Source organism: Seriola dumerili, unplaced genomic scaffold (genome assembly GCF_002260705.1).
Source record: "Seriola dumerili isolate Sdu_G_001 unplaced genomic scaffold, Sdu_1.0 BDQW01000295.1, whole genome shotgun sequence".
NCBI classification, from domain to species: domain Eukaryota; kingdom Metazoa; phylum Chordata; class Actinopteri; order Carangiformes; family Carangidae; genus Seriola; species Seriola dumerili.
In genome coordinates, this window is record NW_019174550.1 from 290185 (window position 1) to 314020 (window position 23836).

General features: G+C 40.2%; 1 protein-coding gene across 2 annotated transcripts; it reads right to left on the reverse strand.

The window, feature by feature from the left end:
* Positions 1-4190: 4190 nt before the first annotated feature.
* Positions 4191-21988, reverse strand: LOC111231296 (transcriptional-regulating factor 1-like). Of its 2 annotated transcripts, none has more exons than XM_022758347.1 (11): positions 21923-21988; positions 10713-12142; positions 9892-10124; positions 8701-8903; positions 8379-8539; positions 7994-8097; positions 7760-7820; positions 6626-6714; positions 5447-5569; positions 4953-5053; positions 4191-4814 (listed from the first exon to the last, which is right to left on the reverse strand). In XM_022758347.1, exons 2-11 carry the CDS (start codon positions 12112-12114, stop codon positions 4292-4294), a joined length of 3000 nt encoding a protein of 999 aa, XP_022614068.1. In that variant the 5' UTR covers positions 12115-12142; positions 21923-21988; the 3' UTR covers positions 4191-4291. The 2 variants fall into 2 exon arrangements, with proteins under 2 accessions (XP_022614068.1, XP_022614067.1); XM_022758346.1 differs by lacking the exon at positions 21923-21988 and adding an exon at positions 13135-13284.
* Positions 21989-23836: the final 1848 nt, after the last annotated feature.

Below are 23836 nucleotides of genomic sequence, written 5' to 3' on the forward strand. Positions count from 1 at the left end.
TAGTATCAAAGTTTTTTCCACAGAAGTTCCTTGGACAGGGGTTTGGAAATTACCTGAATAAGTTGGTCAGTGTGGTCTTTGAAACGGCTTGGATTTTTCCATTGACCAGGATTTGATTACAGGATCTTAAAATGGTTCTTTGTAGTCCTGCATTGTAAAGTGGACAATAGACCGCTATTTTATCTCAAGAACCACACAGGGAAAACTTTGAGGACATTGCATTAAAGTAATTCATTCATTGCCTCCTTATACAAATACTGATCCTAACCTGTAAATGCAGAACACTTGATCCTACTCTAATTAAAAAAAGAAACATCCTAAAACCTAAGTATTTCTGTGAGCTTGAAATGAGAACATCAAGGCTTCAGCCAAATGTCTTTAATTTGCAGAATTGTGTTCACCCATCTACATTTACATGAAGTTATGTAAAGACAGGCGTCCAGTAGCACACACAGACACAATCACACACAGGCTCTCAGCACAAGTACACACATACATGATTGTTTCTCAACTCTTGTTTGTTGTCTTATCGGTTCCAGATAAGAGAGTCTGTGTCAATGACATTCCTCAGAGGACGCATTCAAACTCAACTAGAATTATGGCATGGACAAAAACTAATGTGCCAATCAATTATGTGTTTGTAAGTAAATAAGAAACAATATAAAGCCACACAAATACAGTATAATATTAGTAGGAGTAGTGGGGTTGGGATTCCTGATCAGTTCAAATGACCTATATTTTGTCTTTGCTTTGACCCGATTTATTTCTGAGCTCTCCCACAAGACTTTAAACACACTGCTCTCTCTTTCTCTGTTGCTTACACTCAGTTTCTCTCTCTGCCTGTCCTCAGACAGTCTCTTATTGTGTTGTGATTAAAAACGTTCCTTCATAGTTTCTCACACACCTCCTTTAGAAGCAGAGCCAGTCCTCTCAGACATGCCAAGTGGGCCAACCACAGCGTGCCTAAGTGTTACATCACCAGCGCTGGTGTAGCTAGGCCACATTGGCCCTAGCTAGAAGAATTTTTATTGGGACCTTTCTCTGCATAACAGGCATGATATTTATTCTATTGTCAGCCTATGTGTACTTGAACACAAATGTGAGTGTGCTCAGTTGAGAACAATATTTATCATTCAAATGACCTTTCACCCCCAGTAGCGCAGACTACACCTGTGACACAGAATCATTGTATGCTAATTTAGTTTTTAACTTTTGTGATTAAAGCAAGCCACTATAAAGTAAAACACAATGATACAAATCAGCAGCTGACCTGGTATGTAAATAACTAAGTCAGCTGAGAGGCTGACCAACCTAATGAGTGCAGCAACTAATATTAGTAAGCCTTGTAAAGCTTTTGCAGAAACTTTGTCCACCACAACATTTAAAGATCCAGCAGCAGAGGAAGAGTGAATGAAGTTTCCAGTTTCCATAATAATGTGATGTCTGTGCCAACTATTACATAACAGAGCCCAACCTCCAACTGTGTCAATGACAGCAATCTGCCTCCAAGTACATTATCTTACAAGTTATAAAATCTCAAGATTTACAGTTGATTTACACAATTGAACACTTTCTTCTCCTGGGGATGAGGAAGAAGGGGAAATACTTTTGTTTTAACTAGCTCCATCCTATAAAATTGAAAAGGCTGTGAATCATTATGTCAGCAATTGTTTTTTAAGTGTGTGACAGCGATTTGTACTCTGAACAGTTTTCACATAGTATTACCTCTCAGTGAGACAAAGACATAACAGTGTTGCCAGCCTCTTATATGTGCACTAAATGTGTGTGATTATACATGCAGTATGTTTTTACTTCAGTTTCTGAAAGGAGTGCATTGAATAAGAAGGTGATAAAGGGTGAAACATATGCTGACATGCTTCAACAAATGACTGTTTAATATAGTAATTTAAATACTTTAAATACATCAGATAAAGCCATTTAAGTCAAATTTAAAGCACGTGTCTTTACATTTTATACAAACCACTGTAATATTTAACTGAAAAAATCATGTTGTGTTTTGTTGCTATCCTTTATGCCTGTTTATAACTTCATCTTTATGCTTTCATGGTTATTTCTGATTGACACATTTATTGGCAACATCACATTACAATTTATTATGCCATTGTCACAACAGTGAAATGACTGAAAAGGCTGTTTTTATTTCCTGGTACAACTCTGGCCCAGGAAAAAAAAAAGGGGCAAACGTGAGAACATTAGGATGGGCTATGGTGGGGGCATGAGCTCAGTCAACTGGCAAAGAGCTGCTCACCATGAATAGGTGAATGGCCATTGCTCAGTAACTTCTCTGTTTATTCTCTCCCCATTCCTCCCTCCCCTCTCCCCATTGGTCTAGTCCTCTTCTACCCCTTTATCTACGTGCTCCTGCTCTCTCTTTGAAAAAGGCCCACACTGAGGACTGCTGCTGGTTACTGCTGTTCCTCCGATTTCTCCCCACTCATTGCAAAATGACCAATGGCTATGTGAGCAAAGACTCCAACTACACACCTCCACACAAGGGTAGGATTTCAAGTTCATCAATCCGATTTCAAGTTTGTTTAAGTCTTGCTTAGTCCCCGTGCTTGATATCAAGCTGTATAATAAAATAACACATGGATAGAACTTTTCATAGTTCTGGGATCTATCAACTGTTTGTCTGTATAGGAAGATATTGGCAAGTAAAGAGGACACAACTGACACTGGTAGAACACATTTTTTAACTAGCAACAGCTCATACTATATTACAGAGGGGGGGTGCCTTTTAAAACCAAAATCTAATTAGTTCATCCTCGAGTCTAAGTAAATGTTTTTGCCAAATTTGAGAAAATTCCCTCAATGTGTTCCTGAGATATCGTGTTGATGAAAAGAGGACAGGGAACACAATGCCTCTGGCCACGGAGACATGAAAACAGGCATCAGACAGAGAAAAGAGGCCAGACAAAGTGTCCTAGACGTGGTGGACTTTTGTCAGGGGGAGGGAGGGTTCCAGGGGGAGGAACCATTTTAAAGGCCGTTGTTAAATTTTATGAGAGACATAAACATATACAGTCATAAAGACATGCTGCTCACATATACATGCATACAGACGCATAAAACCACACAGTCAAACACATATCCATGCACTCATACACTTGATAACCCGAAAACTCACAGATTTTCTTTAGCAAGGATACCTAGAAGGACATATGGCCTATTACACACACCTCAACAAACAGGCAAACACACCATACACACACCCATACAAACACTGTTATCACCGTTGTAGTGGCAGTAACATTCATGAAGATATGAGAACAAAGAATACTCACCGCCTTGAGAAATGCAATTGAGCCACCAGATAGATAAGTGACCTAATCAGTACAGGTGAATTGTAAGTAGGCTACACCTGATGACAGAGAATTAAGGACATGTTCTCTGTAGTCTGTGTGAAAATCAATGTATATCTGCAAAAGCTGAATGACCTAAAGGGAACATGTAATCATTTGATTTTTGAAGTTATGAAATGTTGGTGCCATCACAAATGAGCCTTACATGCGTCTTTGTTTGTATGTTTCATTTTAGATCAATCTCATTTTAGCTGACCTGCCTCACACAGAAGCTGTGCACACTGGTACACACAAATTCACAGTGTCCCTTTCCTGGCACCTTGCAGGACACAGTCACAAAAGCACACAATCACTGTAGTTAACCATCAACAGGACAATCCTAGGCACTCAGACAGCTATAACAGAGGAGATGGTCTACCAAGGTCAATATTAGCCCATTATGGTGTTATATCAAAACCTTTCAACAAGCGGTGTGTATGTCTGTCTTTGTGGATGTGTCTGAGTGTGCTCCTGTATGTCTAGCTTTTTGAGGACCTTTTTGAATTTTAGACCTTGAAATTGAAGACATTTTGGAAAAGAGGAACAATTTAGTTGGTCTTCAAAGGATTGTGTAAGAGTTAACATTTTAGATGATACTGTTATTTGATCCAGCCTAGCCTGGCTGTGTCCAAAGATCACTGATGGACCTGTTATATCTAATTTGTTTGATCTGTGTAAAGTTGTGGTTTTACTGAACTTGAAAAACAATCATAAGGTTATAAATTTTATTCAAATGTCAAATGCATAAGAAACATTTAAATATTTTACACACTGAAAGACAGAATTTACAAAAACAAAAACACTAAAAACTGTTAATGTTCTATAAAACTGAGTTTAAAAAATACATAAGTTTGAATAAAAAATGAGTTTGAATTTCAGTTTGAAATCTGAGACCTCAGTGCTAGTAATGCTTTTGGGAGAGTTAAACACTACTGCCAGTTGATTGGCTCTTTCCCCCCCACCGACCCATTTCCTACATCCTCTTTCCCATCTGCGTTGCAGTAGAAGGCCGCAGGGTTGGGGCCATGTCCAAATGAGCCCCATGACTGGTGGAAAGGTAAGATGGTGGCGGGCTCTCTTTGATTTGAGTCACTAGTGCCAATATTGGTGATTACATGAGAGTTTGAAGCAGCGATGTTGCCATACGTCACTGCAGTGCTGGGATCCAGGACATTGGCATTGCTGGGAGTGATGGCATTGCTATTGGTTACAGAGTTGAGGATATTGTCTGCATTGCTTGATGTTCCAGTGAGGCCAGAGGAGGGAAAGGTCAGAGCTGGAGCCTGAGTTGGGAGCAGATTACTGCCTGAGGTGGGCATGAGGTTGGCGGTGCGACTGAGGGCCAGGCGCTGGGTGAGGAGCTGGTGCTGCAGCCGCCTGTCGGTCCAGTCCTCCTGAGGCTGGCGGTGGATTTTCATGTGAGCGTTACGGGACTTGATTTTATAGAACATTCTGGAGAGTGAAAGAGGAAAGACAAAGGCAGAATTGAAGACAGGACTTGAAAATCAAAACCATCTGTTGGCTTGCCAAGAAGCCAAACAGACAAAGTTGTGTTTTTGAGCTTCATCCGGTATGACTGGTTCTACTCACTTGCCACACAGCTTGCAGGGAAAGAAGCTGGCCAATGAGGGCACAGGAACCGCCTCCTCCAGTCCAAACTGTTTGTCCACTGGCTGACAGATGGGTGTTGCCTGTAAAAACAGGACCAATTGTAAGCCACCATGCTGTGATTGACTCATTGAGCTGCATTCCACACTGGATAACAATCTAACTCATTACACAAGACTAAACAAGTACTCCAAATACTCAATATTCTGTACCATGTCAAGAACAGTACATATTCTATCAGTTTCTATTTCCTACGAGGCTTATCTTGCAGGGATCAGAAAGCATGATGCAGTGGAGCCCACAGAGGGTCATGGGTGCAGACAAAACAACAGAGGACAACAACAACAACAGGAAAAGACTAAGCTAAATCAATAACAAAACAGAAACATCAAGGATGTCAGTCCTGGATCAGCTTGACAAGAGGCAGAAACAAGTAAAGTCTTTATTCCCCACTGTTCCTTTCAAGTGTTTCTTACACTTTTCTGCCGCTCCAGTTCTCCATCTCTACTCTCTTCCTCCTTCTGTTTCTTCTGCTTGTCCAGGAGCTTCTTACTCAGGTAGTAAAATTCAATACACTGGCTCACTGTCTTAGTGCTTACCTGCAACACACACACACACACACACAAACAAACATAAACACACATTAGCATACGCACCTGAAAGTATAACTTTTTCCATCTCTACCTCAGCTTGATTCCAAATATCATACTAGCCCACACATTTCATAAAACATAATTAGGCTGACACATTCAGTTGCACTAACACTCTGTAAAATTACATTTTTTACAGCCTTTTATTGGGTCCACTGGGTGAGTGTTCAAGTGATCCTTTTGTGAATCAATTGCAACTTGTAATCCTTTTCAGTGTGCACAGTGTCCTGTGGAAGTGGTGGTGCCCTTTAGGGAGAATTTATATGCACTTTATCACTGCAGCGCCTCAGATTATAGACCATAGATGGAAGCCATGCTGCGTTCAGGTGACTGTAAAGGGAGTTAATGAGTTGAAAGGGAAGGACTTCCTACATTCTAGCTGATGTAAATGATCAGAGGCTGATGAGAGCTAGACATTACTCTTTACTCTGGCTTCCTAGCATCATCACAATTATAATAAAACCGTCCATTTTTTCAATGCACTTAGATGTGTCTGCTGCTCTCCCACTGAATTGCAGGTGAGTCACCAAAAACTGAACTGGTGCAGGCAGGAAAGAGAACACTACACACACTGCACCTTAGGAAAACACTTATTACACTTTTGTGTAATGATACTGCACAAAAATAGAGCAATGAACACGGTAATGATGAGCACAAAGTAGACAACCACTGAGCAGTGTAGTGGACCAAGTGAATGTGAATGCTTCACTTTCCATTTTCTACTCCATTGATTTGATATTGATTTGGTCATCAAAAAAGATGACTTTTTATCACAGTAAATCTTCATCACTGTTGTTAAAACTGGATGTATGCTGCTGTATGTCAAAATGCACCAAAATATAAATACAATAGCTGCAGAAAAAAAAGAATTTCTACTTGTGGGTGTGTGTATGCATGTATACTTTTAGACTAGGACAAAGACATATTAGAAAATGAAGACATTAACAGGATAACCATTAAAAGAATTAGCATAAATAACAATAAATGTATGAATAATTATTATACCATTTTCTGTATGAGTGAAAAGTCTTTTCCGTAAGTCCCCAGAGCTGTGCTGAATAGACTCTTTTCAGTGTCTGTCCAAAAATCACTACCTACAGAGAGAGAGAGAGGGGAGGGGGAGGGGAAGGGAGGTATGACAAATAATGAAAACAAATACCAAAAGATTATCCTGCAATGCAAGAGTTGCTGGGATGCCAAGTAGTGAAACGATTGTACTGAAATATGTTAAGTCCTGCAGCAACTCGACAATACTTAGTGAAAGGAGATGATGTGTCTGAGGAGTTTGTCAGTGTAAATTGTAATGACTGTCTGTTTTAGCAATGCAGCTTGAATGTAGCATGCACCTTTACACCACATTTACACCTACACTATATCTGTAGAGTTGATAAAGGTGATAGATACACAACTAAGTTGCTAAATTACATGTCATAGATTCCCTGAAGACACACACATTGTGAGACTTCACTCAGCAAGCTTCAAAGAGGCAGGGGGGGTGTTTGCCATTTGCTGTGAAGACCTGGGGTGATTCAGGGGGTCAATAGCTGGAGGGGAGTCCTGCGACATGCCAGGGATTTTACACATCTAAATGTTGTTTAGCTGCTCTCAGGTGGACCAAAATTTATAGCAGTACTCCTGAACACAGGGATACAGCCACCTGAGTGGTCACTACTACACAGAACAATGTCTGCTCTGTACTTTACATGGTTCTTTGTGGATTTAAATTCACCAAAGAGACAAAAGGGAGTGAGAGAGAGAGGGAGAATGGCATGTGATTAAAGTGGCAGAAGGTGTGGGCTATTACAAAGGCTACTATTATACCAGAGTGGGAGTGGTTTCTTTTTTGCTGACTCAGTTGCACACAACTGTTGACTGTTGAAAAAACGTCCTTCTCTGCAACACATTTTAGTTATTTTTTCTGTACTGTACTGACTTAGTTCATAAACCAGAATATGGACAGATGTGGGTTTGATACAGTTTCAGTGGGAATGCTCATAGTATTCAAATGACAGGAGTATTTAACTGTGGAGAAATACTCAAACCCAAGCCAAGGAGTTATCTGAACATGAAGTGATCATTTAGGAATTTTCTTTTAACAGGCATAGAATAGTCAAGAGCTAGAGTGAGGTCAAAGGTTACCAGAGTAGTGGTAGTCTCCTGTTGGTGAGGGCTGTGAAAACAGAAGCATCTCCAGAGTGCCCTGCACAGGAGAGAGAGATGGAGGAGGCAGAGAACAGACAGATGAGGCATGCAATGGAATTAACTGGATGTGACAGAAAGAAAGAAAGAAAGAAAGAAAGAAAGAAAGAAAGAAAGAAAGAAAGAAAGAAAGAAAGAAAGAAGACAGCATTAATATTCCTAGTAGCAGCTTACCATTGTGTTCCCGTGGCAGTAGTGCAGGCAGTGCAGAGCCAGCTCTGTGTTACTGCCCCCTCCTGGTAGGCAGCTTGAACTACACATGGACAACAGTGTCTCCACTGCACACAAACACAAACACAACAGTTTTTAACAGTTCATAGCAGACATAATGAACTAAACTAAATGTTACTATGTTACTAAGGTTTTATCTCCCATCATAATTGGAAATTAATTTTCAATTCTCATTTCCCCTTTGAACTGTGGTCCATCTCAGAAATTTGTCTTCCCTCAAAAGTTTGCCCACTTGCTTGTAATGTTGAAGATCTTTGAATTCACCTACACCTTTTGGTCTTAGCATGAAGTTTTGGGGTGGACATCTGCATTAAGGCATGCCCTTTACCTTGCTTTTGTAAGTTAGCGCTCTCATCCAGCTCCTCCGATGGTTTCCAGAGCAACTGTTCCCTGGGGGACTCCTCCTCTGGTGGCCACACCTCTGAGTCCTTGCCATTCGCAAAGCACGGAGGAAGCTCTGCCTGGAACTCTTTACCTACATTGACATAGCTGGAAAGAGGGGAAGACAAAGAAATGAGAATCAATGTGATGATAGACATAAACGGCAACAATGTGAGCTAGAAAAAAACAATACCACTACTGATACTACTAGTAGACCGATAGTAGTCAGTCTATTACTATCCATATCTTGAGCCTGGCATTTCACTTACTGTAACACACCGCCTTCCTCCTCCTCTTCTGCGAATGTTTTGTCCTCTCTGTGATGGAGAGATGAGAGGGGGGAGTACAGCCCCGTCCCCCTGCGAACTGGATTGAGGAGGGGTCGGGGAGTGTAGTGGCCCCTCGTCTGACCCCTGCTGGAGTGAAGGATACTGGGAAAGGGTGTTCCAGTGTAGACCAGAGAGGCTACTTGCTGTAGGAATCCAAGAACAAAGCATTTTGTAGTATTACCGTTATCCTCGTTTAATTAACACATGGTCAGAAACAAAAGCCAGAGAGAAAAATGTGGTGTTTTATAATTGAGGTCATAAAAGCTGACGTATTTAGGCAGTGACCTTACATTTTTTGGTGGTTTGGCTTCTGCACCGGTGTCTAAAACACCTGTGTCCTCAAAAATATATTGAGGCAAATTTTTTTGCCATTTACCCAGAGTAGGGTGATAAGAAATAAATTCATTTCTGTACAAGTACAGAGATAGCTCCATGACATATTTAGAAACAAATCGTCCAACGCCTTTCACCAACTCTAAATGAGTCTTATTTAGACACTGTATCTATTCAGCATGTCTAAAAATAAAAATCCTGTCTAAGACTGTGGTTTTAGAAGCAGTAACGCAGTTAGAGTTAACGTAATTTCTTGACAAACAGCCATTTATGCGTCCGCCCACTATGTCTTCTCCAGCTGTGGCAAGTTTTGCTCCTGGGTTTTTTTGATGGAGGAGTGACAACAATGTGCAAACATGGAAACCTCACAGTGACAAATCCGAACTTGAAACACAGTGTTTGTTTGTGAGTAAGAGCGAAAAAAACACAACATCCTGTATTTACATTTTTATTTATTTCTTATTCTAACTCTACAATTATTTAAAAAGCCTGTCCTCATAGCCTACATTTCTGTCAGTATCAATAGATGTTTTTGGCCTAGACATCCAGTAGCCTTCATCAAAAAACTATTAAGCCAGCTACATCAGTGGAGATATGCAAAAACTCTCTTAAACGTGAGCTTACAACTTAGCAACCAAATGATGATAACTTATACTGGAAAAGCTCAGTCCCGAGAAAACTGCTATTGCTTTTCTGACTCTCAGCAAGAGGAAACACACAAGCACATTTCCCAAAATAGTTTAAATGTCCTTAAATTGTTTCTTTTGTTGAAAAAGTAGAAGCATCATGTCGCCATACCTGTAGCTGTGGCTGGTTAAGAGAGGCTGGTCCATTCTTTACTTTATGGGTCACCAAGTAAGGAGCTACCTTTTCTGCTGAAAGGTGGGGTGGAGGAGAGGGAAGATGTGGGGAGAGATGGAGAGATGGAGTGTTCAAGGGACACAGGGCTCTGGGTGGAGGGTGGAGGGATGAATGATGTGATGGGGAGGTAAGGAATGACGGCTCAGGAGACTGAAGGATGTCGTGTGGGGCTGGAAGAATAACAACAGAGAGGGGAAAAAAAACAGAGGAAAGTCAACAAACTGTAAAACTGCTTGATCATCTTGTGTTTGTGTGTGTAGCAGACAGTCAGACAAAACAACAATCTTACAGTCAGAAACATTACTGTTATCTGTGCAGACAGGAAAGTGTCACACCTCAGCTGACAGAATCTGTTTGTTATTTAGAAACAATGAACACACACGGTAATTCTGACATATTTTATGCTGGTTATCATGTGTGAACATTTCATTTTCTACATGGTGTAAAATAGTACGAAAGACGTCTGTCACAAATGGTTATATATGTGAAAATGTGAAAAGTGAAAATGTCATTTGCATACGGGAAATGGGAAATTTCACAAGTTCACCTACGAGAACCCACATGTCCCGTAAATTTACATGTGGGTATTAACCTGTGTTTTTTTTGTAATTCATTTAAAAATATGTTATTTCAAAGTACTCTAGTCTATTCTAGTTTTTGTTTTTCTCAGCAATTGCAGACTCTGGATAAATTCATATTTATTTTATATTCCTTACTATCATGCTTTCATTCATAGAAATGCCCACACAATACCTCACCTGTGATGTTGCTATACTCAGCACCATGGGAAGATCTTAGGTTGCCCTCATTGCTGCCTGGGTCGCCCGACGACTGTGGAAAGCAATGTGACGGTACTGGAAACCTCCATAACATCCCAGGGGAATGGACAGATGGGAGAGACTGAAGGCGGGAAGAGAAAAACTGGAGCGTACCAATTGATTCTCCCCCCAGGGAAACTGAATGTCCAGTTCCAACGAATGCACTGGGAGAGTCCATTTTGGAGGGCGAGTGAGACGGAGGAGGTAGAGGTGTGGGAGGAGGACTAAGAACTGAAGACATGAGGTGAGATGACGTGGGAGGAGAGGGGAAAGACGGAAGAGAAGGGTGAGCAGGTGAGGAGGAGGAGGAAGGAGGCAGGTAGCAGTCTGAATCAAAAGCACAGCTGTTCCTTGACTTGACCAATCCAGGGCTTTCTCCTTTCCCTACTCCAAATTCCCACATCTGTCCTGAGGACTCCCCACTGGGAACCTGAGGGAATCTTCTCTTTCGCTGAGAGAGGAAAGCCTCAGAAAACGAGTCCAGTTTCTGAGGGTACGTCCCACTGTTGATGGTGATAGGTGACCTCAGTGGTAGGCACCCTGAGGCCAAAGTAAGGGTGTCTGCTGCTCCTCTCCACCTCCCTTCTCCGGTCTGACTCGAGGGAGAGACACTGAGCCACGGTCCCTCAAGCTCAGTTGGTTGAAGCTGATCCTCACCTGAGCCACAGCTGGACCCATAGTCCTCTTCTCTTCCTAAATAATTATCACTCACTCGTGAATCTGTCCTACAATACTCTATACTGCTGTCACTAAAGCTTCCTGCAGCACTTCTGTTGTGGGAAGTAGTTTGTTTAGTAAAGTGGCTAATGCTAGCCTCCCTGTTATAAACTGGTTCACTTTTAGCTTCACAGCTAACCTGGGCATGATTATTATAGCTTGCTCTGAGTTTACGCCTGAGTCCCTCCTCACTGCCACAATTCATGGTGTAAAAACCATCATTTGTGTTACTGTAGCAATCACCTTTACTATAAAAATCATCTGCAATGCTTTCACAACTCTCGCCGTCTTCCCAAACGTCCTCTTTTTTGCCACTAACATACCAGGTGTCAGCAAAATGGCTACCTAACCCACTATCTCTGTCAAGATGGCCTCCCAAGCTAGCATCTCCATCCAAACTTGTATTTTGGAAGCCTCTATCACCCCCACTGCTCCCCCTTTTTCCCCCAGAAGAGGTGTTTGAAGCCGGGAAAGACGCAGATTCTTCCCCTCTGTTTCCATACTGCTCCAGGGAGTCCAGGACTGGCTGGTATCCCGCTTCTGGGCTCTGAAGGCTGGGCAAGGTGAGGTGAAAGGATGGGCGGTGGCGATGGTGGTGAAGGTTGGGGAAGGAACGGTCATCCATGATCGTTTGATGGGTTTAGCTAGAGTGCCTACAGAGCACAGAAAGAAACACAGCGTTAGTCTAAATGAACAAAAATAAAAATCATTCATTAGCATTAATACTTTAACTAGTGCCTTCTCAGCAGTAACAGGTACCAGTTTTACTCCAAAGGTCTTGTGGTCTAGTGGTCTTGGCTGATATACTGTAGTTACTGATATCATAGCTATTGAAAATTTTGACTGTCTTTTCTAGCTATCAGAATTTGAAACTCTACGAGAATATTATGTTGCACAAACTGCTGCTATCAAAATAAAGTACATGAAAAGGATTGTAAAATATCTGCAGTGGTAATATAGCTGACCTTCCTAACTGGGTCACACAATCGGACGCGTCACAGAATTGTGCAACACCGTTACACAGTTAGATCTTTGTTCTCGAGTGCTGTAATTAATCACATTATGAAAACAATTTCTACACAATAGGTCTATTTCAAGAAACAACAGTAGAAAAGAGTTGTCACATTTTTTAGTCCAAGTCTGGTTTGAAGTTTATAGCACGCATTATGATGTTTAGCATTTATGCTAACACAGTCTCCCTCAACTGATGCCATTTGATTTTTGGCATTTTCTGCCCTAAAAAAAGGATTAAAAGATTATCAGATGTGAATTAAAATGCCTGCGTACAATTTAGTCTGAAGGAAAATACATGAGAAGTCATACCGAAGTGTCGCTGCAGGAGAAGCCAAGAAGCTAAAGAAACGGTTATTTTGCCAACAAACGAAATGCTACGTTAAACAAAAAACACTTCAGTTTTTTTTTTGTTTGTTTTCTTTTTAACATTGTATCAAGAACAAGGCAGCATGTTGGAAATTCACTTGTACACTGCATCGAATTAAATCTTAAGTCTTCGTTGGTTTTTCTTTCTTTCTTTCTTGAAACCACATTCTGCTCTAAATAGGACAATGCGTGAGTCAGAAAGAGAAAGAGCAAAAGATGAGATGAAGACAGATACACTGTATACGTTCTGAGGTTTTCTTTTTACCAGTTCTTGGTGCTTAATTTCCTTTTCACACATGTGCGTCCCCTGTTGTTCATGTTTTCGGGTTCTGGTTGTTCTTCTGATTTTCTTCATAATTCTTTCTGACTTTTTTGCTCTTTCGTTCTCCACTGTTTCGAGTGTAGAGTCTTATAATTTCCCCCTTGAGATTTTCAGCCTCTCACTTGGTCCTTCCTATCTCTCTCTCTCTCTCTCTCTCTTTCTCTCTCCCTATCGCTCTCTGCTGTGTATCCTTTGACATACACACACACACACACATACACGCACACATACTGTCTGTCACACATACATAGAGCAAAATGGACACAACCACTGATACACAGTGGTTTTTCACACACAAACACACACACACACACACACACACACACACTCATTTACTTGCTCAGTTACTCACTGAATCACACGTACTTACATATACACGCATGCTCTGACTTTCACACTCACACTCATACACACACTTGCAGGTGTCAGAAGGGACCAGCGGGTGATGTTGCCTCTTTGCCTTTTCGTCGTCGTGGTAACCACATCCTGAGGAAACAAACGCTGACGGATCTCCCTCCTTTCAGCTATCTTTATCTCTCTGCCCCCCTCCTCCATCTCTCTGTCTCTCTTTCCGTCTCTTTGCCTGTCCTTATCTCACTCTGTCTTTCTCTCTCTTTCTTACCGAGCACCCAACTTTGTTTTCTCTCGTCCTGTCTATGATCTCTCTTTTGCTTGCTTTTTATCTTCTCTCCTTTATGTTTTTGTCCCTTCAAACAATGGCTTCTTTTTTTTTTCTAATGCCCCATCTCCTTTTTGACACTCTCCTCCTTTTCTTGCAGATGTTTTTCCATAGTTTCTTTCTTATTTCAGACATTCATGCTGAGGCTGAGGTTGGTTTATGAAAACACTTAGGGATGTGTATAAAATTCTTTAACTTTAAAAACTTTCTAAACTGCAGTTGACGTAATTTTAGTTTTACACTTTAATTACGTAATTACACATTTATTGTATAGGGTGTGTGCAGAAAGTACTACTTTGGTTGACTGTACTAAGTTCATATGTAACGGACTGCAACTGTGTGCGTGTCTGTACATCAGTGCCTCTGTACACCTCAATACGCAATACAATCAATACGCGTCTTTGTGTGGCTACATAAAGTACATTTTAAGTGTGTGTGTGTGTGTGTGTGTGTGTGTGTGTGTGTGTGTGTGTGTACATATGTGTGAGAGTGCGTGTGCAGAGGCGGGAGTGTAGATGTTTACCAGATCAAGAGTCTCTGGCTGAGTCAGCTGACAGGAAGTGAGAGAGAACGAAACAGGAAGGAAGACGGCGACAAACGATGAGGTTCAGGGAACCCTCTAAACACCCTGCTGCCCCACCTACTCACCCACCAAACACACACACACACACACGGACAGAGAGAGAGAGAGAGAGAGAGAGAGAGAGAGAGAGAGAGAGAGATAGCACCTTTAACGTATTATGTTGCTGTTCTAGCTTTATTATGTCATATAACCTTAAAGCAGCTACTCACACATGCACACACAACCTCAAACATGAGTGCTGACAGATCCTCAAGTCTGTGAGCAACCTCAGCCAGGGACCTCTGCCCAACACCCTCACCCTTACACACACACACATACAGACGTGTTACGTGAATCTTCTGTGGCGGCATCAGAATATTCTGACCAACTCACTGTCAAGAGTTAACGAAGTATTGAAAAGCAGTATAACGATGTAAAAATTCTCAATTAAAAGTCCAAAAGGAATGAAGCTTTAAAGTTTGACCAGTAAAACGTAATGAAGCTCGTTATGAAGAGTGGTAAGTTAGTCAACTGTTAAAATATTGGCAGTACTCTCAGGTTGTGTGTGGTCCAGGTGATGCGAGGTCTAACTGCTTCACGCATTATTCATCATATCTCATCTTTAAATCTGGAATACTGTATATACTTATACAAAATTCATTATTATTATATTAACTATGAGGTATGTATAATGTATATGGTCAATTATAAAATGTAAGTAACAAAACAAGTGTCTCTGAATTGTAAGTATACCGCTTGAGTTAATGTGCTTTCTACATATAGGCTAAATATTGTATCAGAAATGACAGCATCTGTTGCAAATATCTGCATCACTCGTGAAATCAGAAATAACTATCTTTCTGATAACAGTTCAAATCTCTAAAACTGTTATTCAACATTCATTTTCACTGAACTCTGAAAACCTTTTCTACAAGTTGATGCCTTGCTGTCCATTCAGTTCATCAAAATGTCATCAAATTTGCAACATGTGAACCGTGATTTGCAGCTGGAGATCTTATTCCTTTTGCTCAACACATTTCACTCATCACAACATACACCAGTTGCCACACATGCATGAGAATACGAGACCCTGTGGGACAAATTAACGTGCAATTGTGAGTGACAGCCGTTTGTCACCATTTGCAATGTGCGCGCAAGGTGTGTGTGCTCGCAAACCGCTTTCATGAAATAGGTCCGTGTTTGGATGAGAGGCTTTTCAGTTGCTAATAATGTTCACTCGTCAAAAATTAGAATCTATATTTGGAATTATTGGTAATAAATTAACAATAACGGTTGGAAGTAGCACTCATCTAATCAGTTTGCTTGTTGTTTATAATAAGTAATTTCAGAGTGGATACAATGAGAAAAGGAGCAAAAGTGTGTGTGTGTGTGTGTGTGTGTGTGTGTGTACAGGTGATAATGTTAATGCTGAGGTCACTTGTACAGTGTGACTACATCTCATAGCTGGAAACCTCAGCATTAACATGCATACTTGATAATGATGTGGTAACTAAACAACCTGTCTGACACAATAACCTCAACATTAGCATGATGATTGCCAATATTTTATTGATGAGTAAATCATGTTATTTGAGATCACTTGCTTTGTCTTGTTTGGACATTCTCACAACATTACTTTAAATCTCCATCGTCAATGCAAAGATTTCAGCTGCAATGAAACATTTACCGGCTTATATAAAACTTATTATCGACGTTGATGTCTGAGTCATCTTCACATTGTTGTGGTTACTCATTGAGATCCGGAGAGTTGATCGATTCCATGTTTTCTGTCCTTCTTGTTACAATTTCATTACATATTTTAGGATAAAGCAATGTCCTTTCAAGATAGTCAATAATTAAGTTCGAAGAGAAGACATCATAAAATCTGCTGCAACTTAATTAAATGAAAGAAGAAAACTTTCAAATGTAATCTTGCAACACTTAGTTCTGCACAAAGGCATGAAGGCATTATGTTTAGTCTTCAAAAACCTTAACTGAGAGCGTCTTCTATTAAAGAGCCTTCTTATCAGTTTTTAGATGTGTTTGGTCGGTCTCTCACATTCTACCTTCTCTATAGCAGTCATTCTGACATGGTCTGCTAATTTGTCTGCGTCTTCTGTGTGTATTCATTTGCATGCATTCGTATTTGAAACCTTGAGAAAACAGCCGGTTGAAAAATGTGTGAATGAAAGGATGTGAGAGGATGGAAGGGGAGTGCAGAGGAGTTCGTACGTGGGGAGACTCTTCTCTAGTTTTCTCTCAAATTCACCATAAAAAGATGTGGGAGCAGAGGAGGGGGAAAGAGACAAAGCACTTCTGGACTTTTTTTTCTCCGAGCCGTCTCTCCATCTGTCTTCCGTCACCGAGAAAAAAAAGCGATGACTGGCGGGAAGAGAGGAACTGAATGGACGAGAGAGAAATTAAACCGAAACGTTGCGTAGCCTATCATAAAACCCTGTTTCACTCTTTTTCACAAAAGTAAATCATTTTGAACAGCCAGCAGATATTCGATTGACGCCATAGTGTTTTCTGAATAAGCTCATTCCCTCTCGATAACCTTGTTATCATTTGACGATGATCTATGTCGACACTGTAGGTGTGTGTGTCATGGACAGTACAAGAAAGTGTAACATTACCTAAAAAGCATGACGACGGTGTTTGTAAAATACTGAACACCGAGAAGCGAAACCGCTACCAAACTGTGCATCACACAAGAAGTAGGTGACAGAGAGATTATTTTTCAAAAAGGTGGACTTTTCCTTTCAGGTCATTTTATACAAACATATGAAGCTAAAAGGAAACTCTAGATTTACTCAAAAGACTTTCCTATCTGAAAATAATAATGCCCGTTTTGGAAAAACAGTCACGACGAGTGTCGTAAAGACAAAAGCATGTCTAAAACACACTGTCAGACAGTATAGTCTAAACAGTCTTATAAAATAAATAGTGCACAGAACGTTTTTTTTCCACTTAATTGTAAATTGTTAAAAAAAAACATAGAATTTTGATTAGTGCCAAGCGTCAGTGCTGCGTATTTCTGTGTTTGATCTGAGCTTTTTGGCTGTAGCTTGGACTGTGACATCAGTATCTTATTTATATACACAAGGAAACATATGCGACAATACAAATAAGCAACTCACAGCTTTGTGCTGGGAGACCCCGGTCAGGTTTGCTTGCTGATTGTAAAACTGCTATATTAATATTTGATGTATTTTAACCAAAAAATAGTGACGATGGAAATATAGCATACGTTCCTTTTCATGCACCTGGTGCTCCCTCTGTGAAAGAATAAAAGCAGCTTGAAAATTACAATTCTTTAATCGTCGTAGTAACAAGGTTTTTTACACCTGAAAAGATCACAGGCCAGAAAATGTTCAGAGACCCTGCCGCTTGCACATGTGCCCACAATGCTACAGAAAGACTGATGCAGGCTTCTTTCATTTAAACTTTGTGATTTGAGTCTGCACCACAGGGCGACTGTTTACAGTTCATTTGTAAAAGTGCCGTAACATGGTAAGATCATGATAACCTGTGGAGTGATGCAATAGCATCCTTTGTTTCATATGTGGTTCTACGATGCACATTGAGGGACATTTTCAACTCAGACTGAGTAAAGTTGTTTGTATAGTGGAAAGCTGTTAAGCAGTGGCCAGACTCTGGAGTTAATGTCATGAAGAGCACTGATCGACCAGAACTGTCTGAAACTCTTACTCTAGCCTAAAGTTGCTTTAAAATAACTTTTCAAGAGCTACGAGTTTTCAAGCTTGGTTCAAGAGTGACAAAAAAATGTTAAACACAATATCATTCATGAGCGGCCAACAAGAGGTATTCCAACTTCAAATTTTCTGTAACATCATAGTAAAGATGCTCATAACTGCAGTGCAGATTAATGGCAATTTTACGATCCCATCTATATATTTGCTTAAAATCCGTAACATTACTGTGGTTAAGTCTGATCAAATATAAAGGCAGAAAACATGTGACACTGCAGGTACAGTATGATACTGAGAACATGATTATTTCCATTACTGTACTATTCCATGGATGTAGGAAATACCATCAAACTATGACTCTAATTCATTGTGCATGTAACTGCAAAGGACTAAATTTAGTCTTCTTCTGAATAGAATAATAAATTACAGCAGAGGTCGTGGGGGTCAACCGAATGAATGAATTATAAGAAGTAATCAGCATCTTGTCTAGAACATTTTACGATATGGGATTAATTTCACCATTAGACGGGTTCTTCCTTTTCTTTAAGCTATCACACCATTCAAACTAATAATGGATTTTGATTTGCAGTATTGCAAGTAAAATCATAAAATTACAAAATAATGTATTTTTGCATTTGGAAAAACAGATTAAGAATCATACTGTAACACTATATTATGATTATAATTAATGTTGAATTTGCCGCTGATGTGTTGATAAACATTCAATTATTCCGGTACGTGAATGGGGCTAAAACTGCCAATAACATGATTTACCAGTGTCACTGATAAAAGACAGAACACGTCTTTGTCATTTTGATTGTGATGCATCAACTCAAATATTAAATATCAAATATTTTATATATGTTTTATTCTACAGGTCTCTGTTACTATTACTAGCACACCCACCATATGGGCCATCCAATAATCATAACCAAGAGATGTTAATTTACATCAACACAAAACTTCCAGATGAACTTCAGACTTTTTTTTTTGATTACAGTGTAAACATATGATACATTTCCACACCTGGAAACTGGTGAGCAAGCAGTGACTAGGCAGTAATCAGTGCATTCATATTAGTCATTTCCAACAGTTGGAAAGCAAAGCTCCTTGTATTCAGATCGACGCACATTCTGTTTGCTGCAATTTACATTAATGTAATGCATTAATATTTTCTGAAGGATGATAGCTCTTACTGCCTACTGTAGCATTTTCCTACAGTTGTAGTTTTAGTCTCCACAGTGACTTTGATGCTTGAATGACAACAGTAACAAATACCACAATGCAACGATACAGCGAAGACGACAAAGTCAAAGACAACATGAATATGGTTTTTTACTCTGTATGAAATTTGTATTTTTTACACTGACTGTGAAAGTGAAAACTAAACTGATTTTAATTAAGTGCAAATATAAAGCGCAAAGTAATGGACTGCAAAAATATTAACTCCTTTAATTTGACACACCTAAATCATCATGGGTGCAGCTGACTGATTAGAGTTGTGGATGATTTGTGTGTATTCAAGTTATTTTAGGTTGCACAGACTCCAGTCCCTTGTAAAGACTACAGCAAGTAAGATAAAGGAACATTGTTGGGTAATCTGCAATTAAAACATACCAATCAGGGAAAAGCAGAATGTTTTTGAGGCGCTGACTATGCCCTACTGACTGTCCTCAAACAGACGTCTGTGTGAAAACCAGTGAGGGAGGCCAACAAGAGGCCAGCCGCTGCCAGGGAGATACAGGTTTCCATAGTTGAGAAGGGAGACACATACAACAACGGTTTCCCGGATGTTTTACCAGCCACAGCTTTATGGCGAAGCGAAAAACCCACTGTTAAAAAAGCGTCACATGACATCTGAGATCATGTTTGTCAGAACACATGTGGGAAACAAAGTGGCAGAAGGTTTTAGGGCCTGATGGGACAAAAATGTAGGTTTGGTGTAGCAGCGTCACGCAAAAGCCCGTGAAACATAAACCCAAAGCTAGGCAGAAAAAAATAACAAATAATACATTAATGTCGTGGAGTGGACGAATCAAAATTCAGGCCTCCATCTAATTCAGGGTATGTGGCAGAAATTGCTGTTCACTCACGGCCCCAATGCTACTGAACAGAGCTTGAGCATTTTTGCAACAATGAACAATAAAAAACTGCGGCGTCAAGATGTTTAAATCAAATACAGCGCAGAGTTATGTCTATCACTGCTGTCAAAGGCACCTATACAGCTTGCGGCAGTAATTGAAAGAGTGAATTCTTCTGTATTCTTTTAGTCTGCGTTTACTCTGTTGAATATTTCTTATATATACGTATATGAGTTACCTACAATAACAATGAACAGTGGAATAGTTCTTTGAATCCTCCTTGATTGTTATAACTCTCTGGATAAGACTGAAATGCACTGTCTGCAACCCATTGCAGTCTTCTTCCGTTTCCTCATTTCACCCATTCTTCCCGAGAGTGTGGAAGCCCATGACAACAAAAGTTACAAAAGCCATGTAAACATGAATACAGCTGAGATGAGAAAATAACGGGACTCATTTCTGATTCCTAAGCTTTGATTTTCATGTTGAGCGGCTAAAATCTGGTAATGTTCAATACGAATGTTTTTTATTCGGGCCTTTGTTGGCACAGACGCTTAAGCTCTACTTCCCAGTGTGAAACAGAAAAGCGGTCGTTGCCCCCGTTCTTTCTCCAGATGTCAAAGGAGGTCACAAAATCAAAGGGGGACAAAAATAGCAACAACAACACAAACTCTTCTAATGTTTTGCCCACCTTCTTTTAAGCAGCTGGGACAGATGAAAATGAGAAACAACAGAAAGACAGTTCAACGAACTGCAGCCTCCACAATGACGAATGTCGAATCTACACCCCCTGTACAACAGTTTAAACAAAAACTGGCCATTTCAGTCGTCAGTGTACAACCACACTGATGTTATATAAGTTTTAGTGTGGCGTAACAAACGAAATGCTTACTGTAGATTCACACTAGTATCAAAGCACAGCAAATTAATGGCTTCTTTGACTACATCCAAGGCTTCACATTACATGTGGGCCTTTGCTGCAAGACAATAACTTTCATATGTTTATCTGTACCTGGGTCCGGAGTAAACCGAGGCCCTGCTTTATCATATCATTATATCTTTACAAAGTGTTCACAGTGAACGAAGTCAAGCTTGTGGTTTTATGACCGTCTGTGTAAGAGCTATAAACACCAACATGTTGTGGGTAACGACACTGAAATGTTACAAAATGTTGAAGTGCAGAACTTTTGTTGCTATTTGTGTAATATGGATCTTTCCAATGCATTTACTGCAGATTGGTTTATCAATATGTTTTATTAAATATTCAGCGGAGCCACATTTTTAGATCAAAATGTGAAAAAGGCAGTGTAAATGAACTGAGTGCAATAATAGTATTAAATATCATGAATGTCTTTCTGACATCCCAGAAATTTAACTGGCTTTATCTACATTTACATGTATTCATTTGGCAGTTGGATTCATCCAAGTCAACGCACAAAACTAATCATTTAACCTATGAAATCCATAAAAATGTGAATCTTGTGAATGTAAATGTTACATGGTGCCAGATAAACAAGACTCAGGGAGAACAGGTGTGTTTTAGAAGTGTGTGAGCATGCTAGTAATGCTAATGTTGGGTCCTTGCATTCAGTTAAACTTTCTCTAAACTTATTCTGAAAACTCCAGCTTCATAGTGTCCTGCTTAGACAAACAAGCAAACAGAAAAAGTGGAATTACAATAAAAATGCATTCTTACCTGTTAATTTGTCATTGCGAGGAGAGATGTCAGTGGCAGGTCTGCTGGTAGGTACACATGTGTGCGAGAAAGGGGGAGGAGACAGACAACGAACAAGAGAGAGAGAAGAGAGATGTAACTTCGCCAAAGATGATCGGCCGCTGTCACTCTTTCATTTGATCTCTCAGCCTTTCACCAACCTTGTCATAACGCCACTATGTGTGTGTGCGTGTGTGTGTGTGTGTGTGTGTGTGTGTGTGTGTGTGTGTGTGTGTGTGTGTGTGTGCGTGTGTATGTGTCAAGCTGTGTCATAGTGATGCTGGAAACAAGAGAAAAACACCTTAGTGTGTGGCTTAAACCTCACACACATACATACACACACTTTCAGTTTGAGTGGGTGTCTTTTCAACCATCTCATCCCTCATTTTTTCTTATGGTATCTTTTAGTCTGTATATTATAAAGGGTCACACACACACACATCCTTATGTTATACACACACACACCTAGAACCACATACTGTACATGCTAATGGCTAGTACGGCACATTGATCATTTGGAAGGCAGTTTGTCCAATCAGTGTATGTTTGACAGTGGAGGTATGGAAGGTATGCACCATGAATTCAGTTTCTGGGTAGATATTTGAACTTTTCTCTTTTCACTCTCTCTCAAAAAACTGAAGTCCTGGCCACTATGTTTGTGGAATCCTTTTCTAGTTTTGAAGGAAGTTGAAAAACAGTTTGTCATTTATTCTCTTTCTTGCTGAGAATTAGATAAGAGGAGAAACTCCAGTCTCTGGATGGTAAATATGAAGCGACAGCCGGCAGCCGGTTAGCCTAGTTTAGCACACAGACTGGAGAAACAGCTGTCCTTGGTCCAAAGATAACAAAATCCACTTATCAGCACCTCTAAAGCTCCTTAATTAACAAATCATATGTCATTTGTTTAATCATGCGCATAAAATTTGAGTTTTAGGAACTCACTGTGTCAAACCAAGTAATAGTCTGGTACATAACCTCCCATGAAACCGTAACTTGTCATTTTTACACCTCTGTTTATACAGATGAGACAAAGAAGATAACGTGTTAATAACAGAGATTTAAAGGTGTCGGTTGGGGGATTTTGTGACAGAGACAGGCTAACTGTTTTTCAGTCTTTGTGCTAAGCTAAAGATATCAGCTAGGAGTCTCATCTATCTTTGAAGTTTTGTCCCATTCCTTGAGAAATGTACACTTTTCTTGCATTTTAAAGGGGCTATGTGTAAGTATTTTGGTTTAAAGCATTCAAAAATTATTTTAATTATAAACAGAATGTGAAGACATAAAAAAGACTTCTATGTATTATAACCAGCTAGCCCTGGCCCATACCATCTCATAACACTTTGTAGCCTACCTCAAGAGATGAGTGTGTCACTGTGGCATCCACTCTGCCATCGGTCCAACATGAGAGGATGAGGAAGTAGTAACTGTGTTGCAGCCATCCTCTGTGACATTCCTCCACTTTTTTTCAAGTTCAGCTTCTGATGCTGCTGATTTGGCTTGACCTCTCATGGCCTGTCCTCCGGTCCTTCCACCACTACATCTTCCCTGTGTCTCTGACCGGGCACACTGGGTGTCAAATCGTCGTTGTCAGTCTGACAAACAAATAATCAGATCGCAAGGTAAAACTGTGTGGAAAACATTATTCCCCAATCCTTGCAGGTTTGGCAACATGTAAACAACTGCCCTGTACTGAGGTTTGATTTATTCAAGCTAACATTAGCTCAGCATGAGGGTGAGGGTTGAGTGGCCAGTGAGCCCAGTCCCAGAACATGCACGCAACACAACACCCTCTCATGCTCACCCTCAATGACAGGTAGACAGAGAGGGCTGGTAAAAACTTTATGGATTTTTTTGATGATCCACCAGCCCACTGATGCTGCAGCTAACTGAGACTTG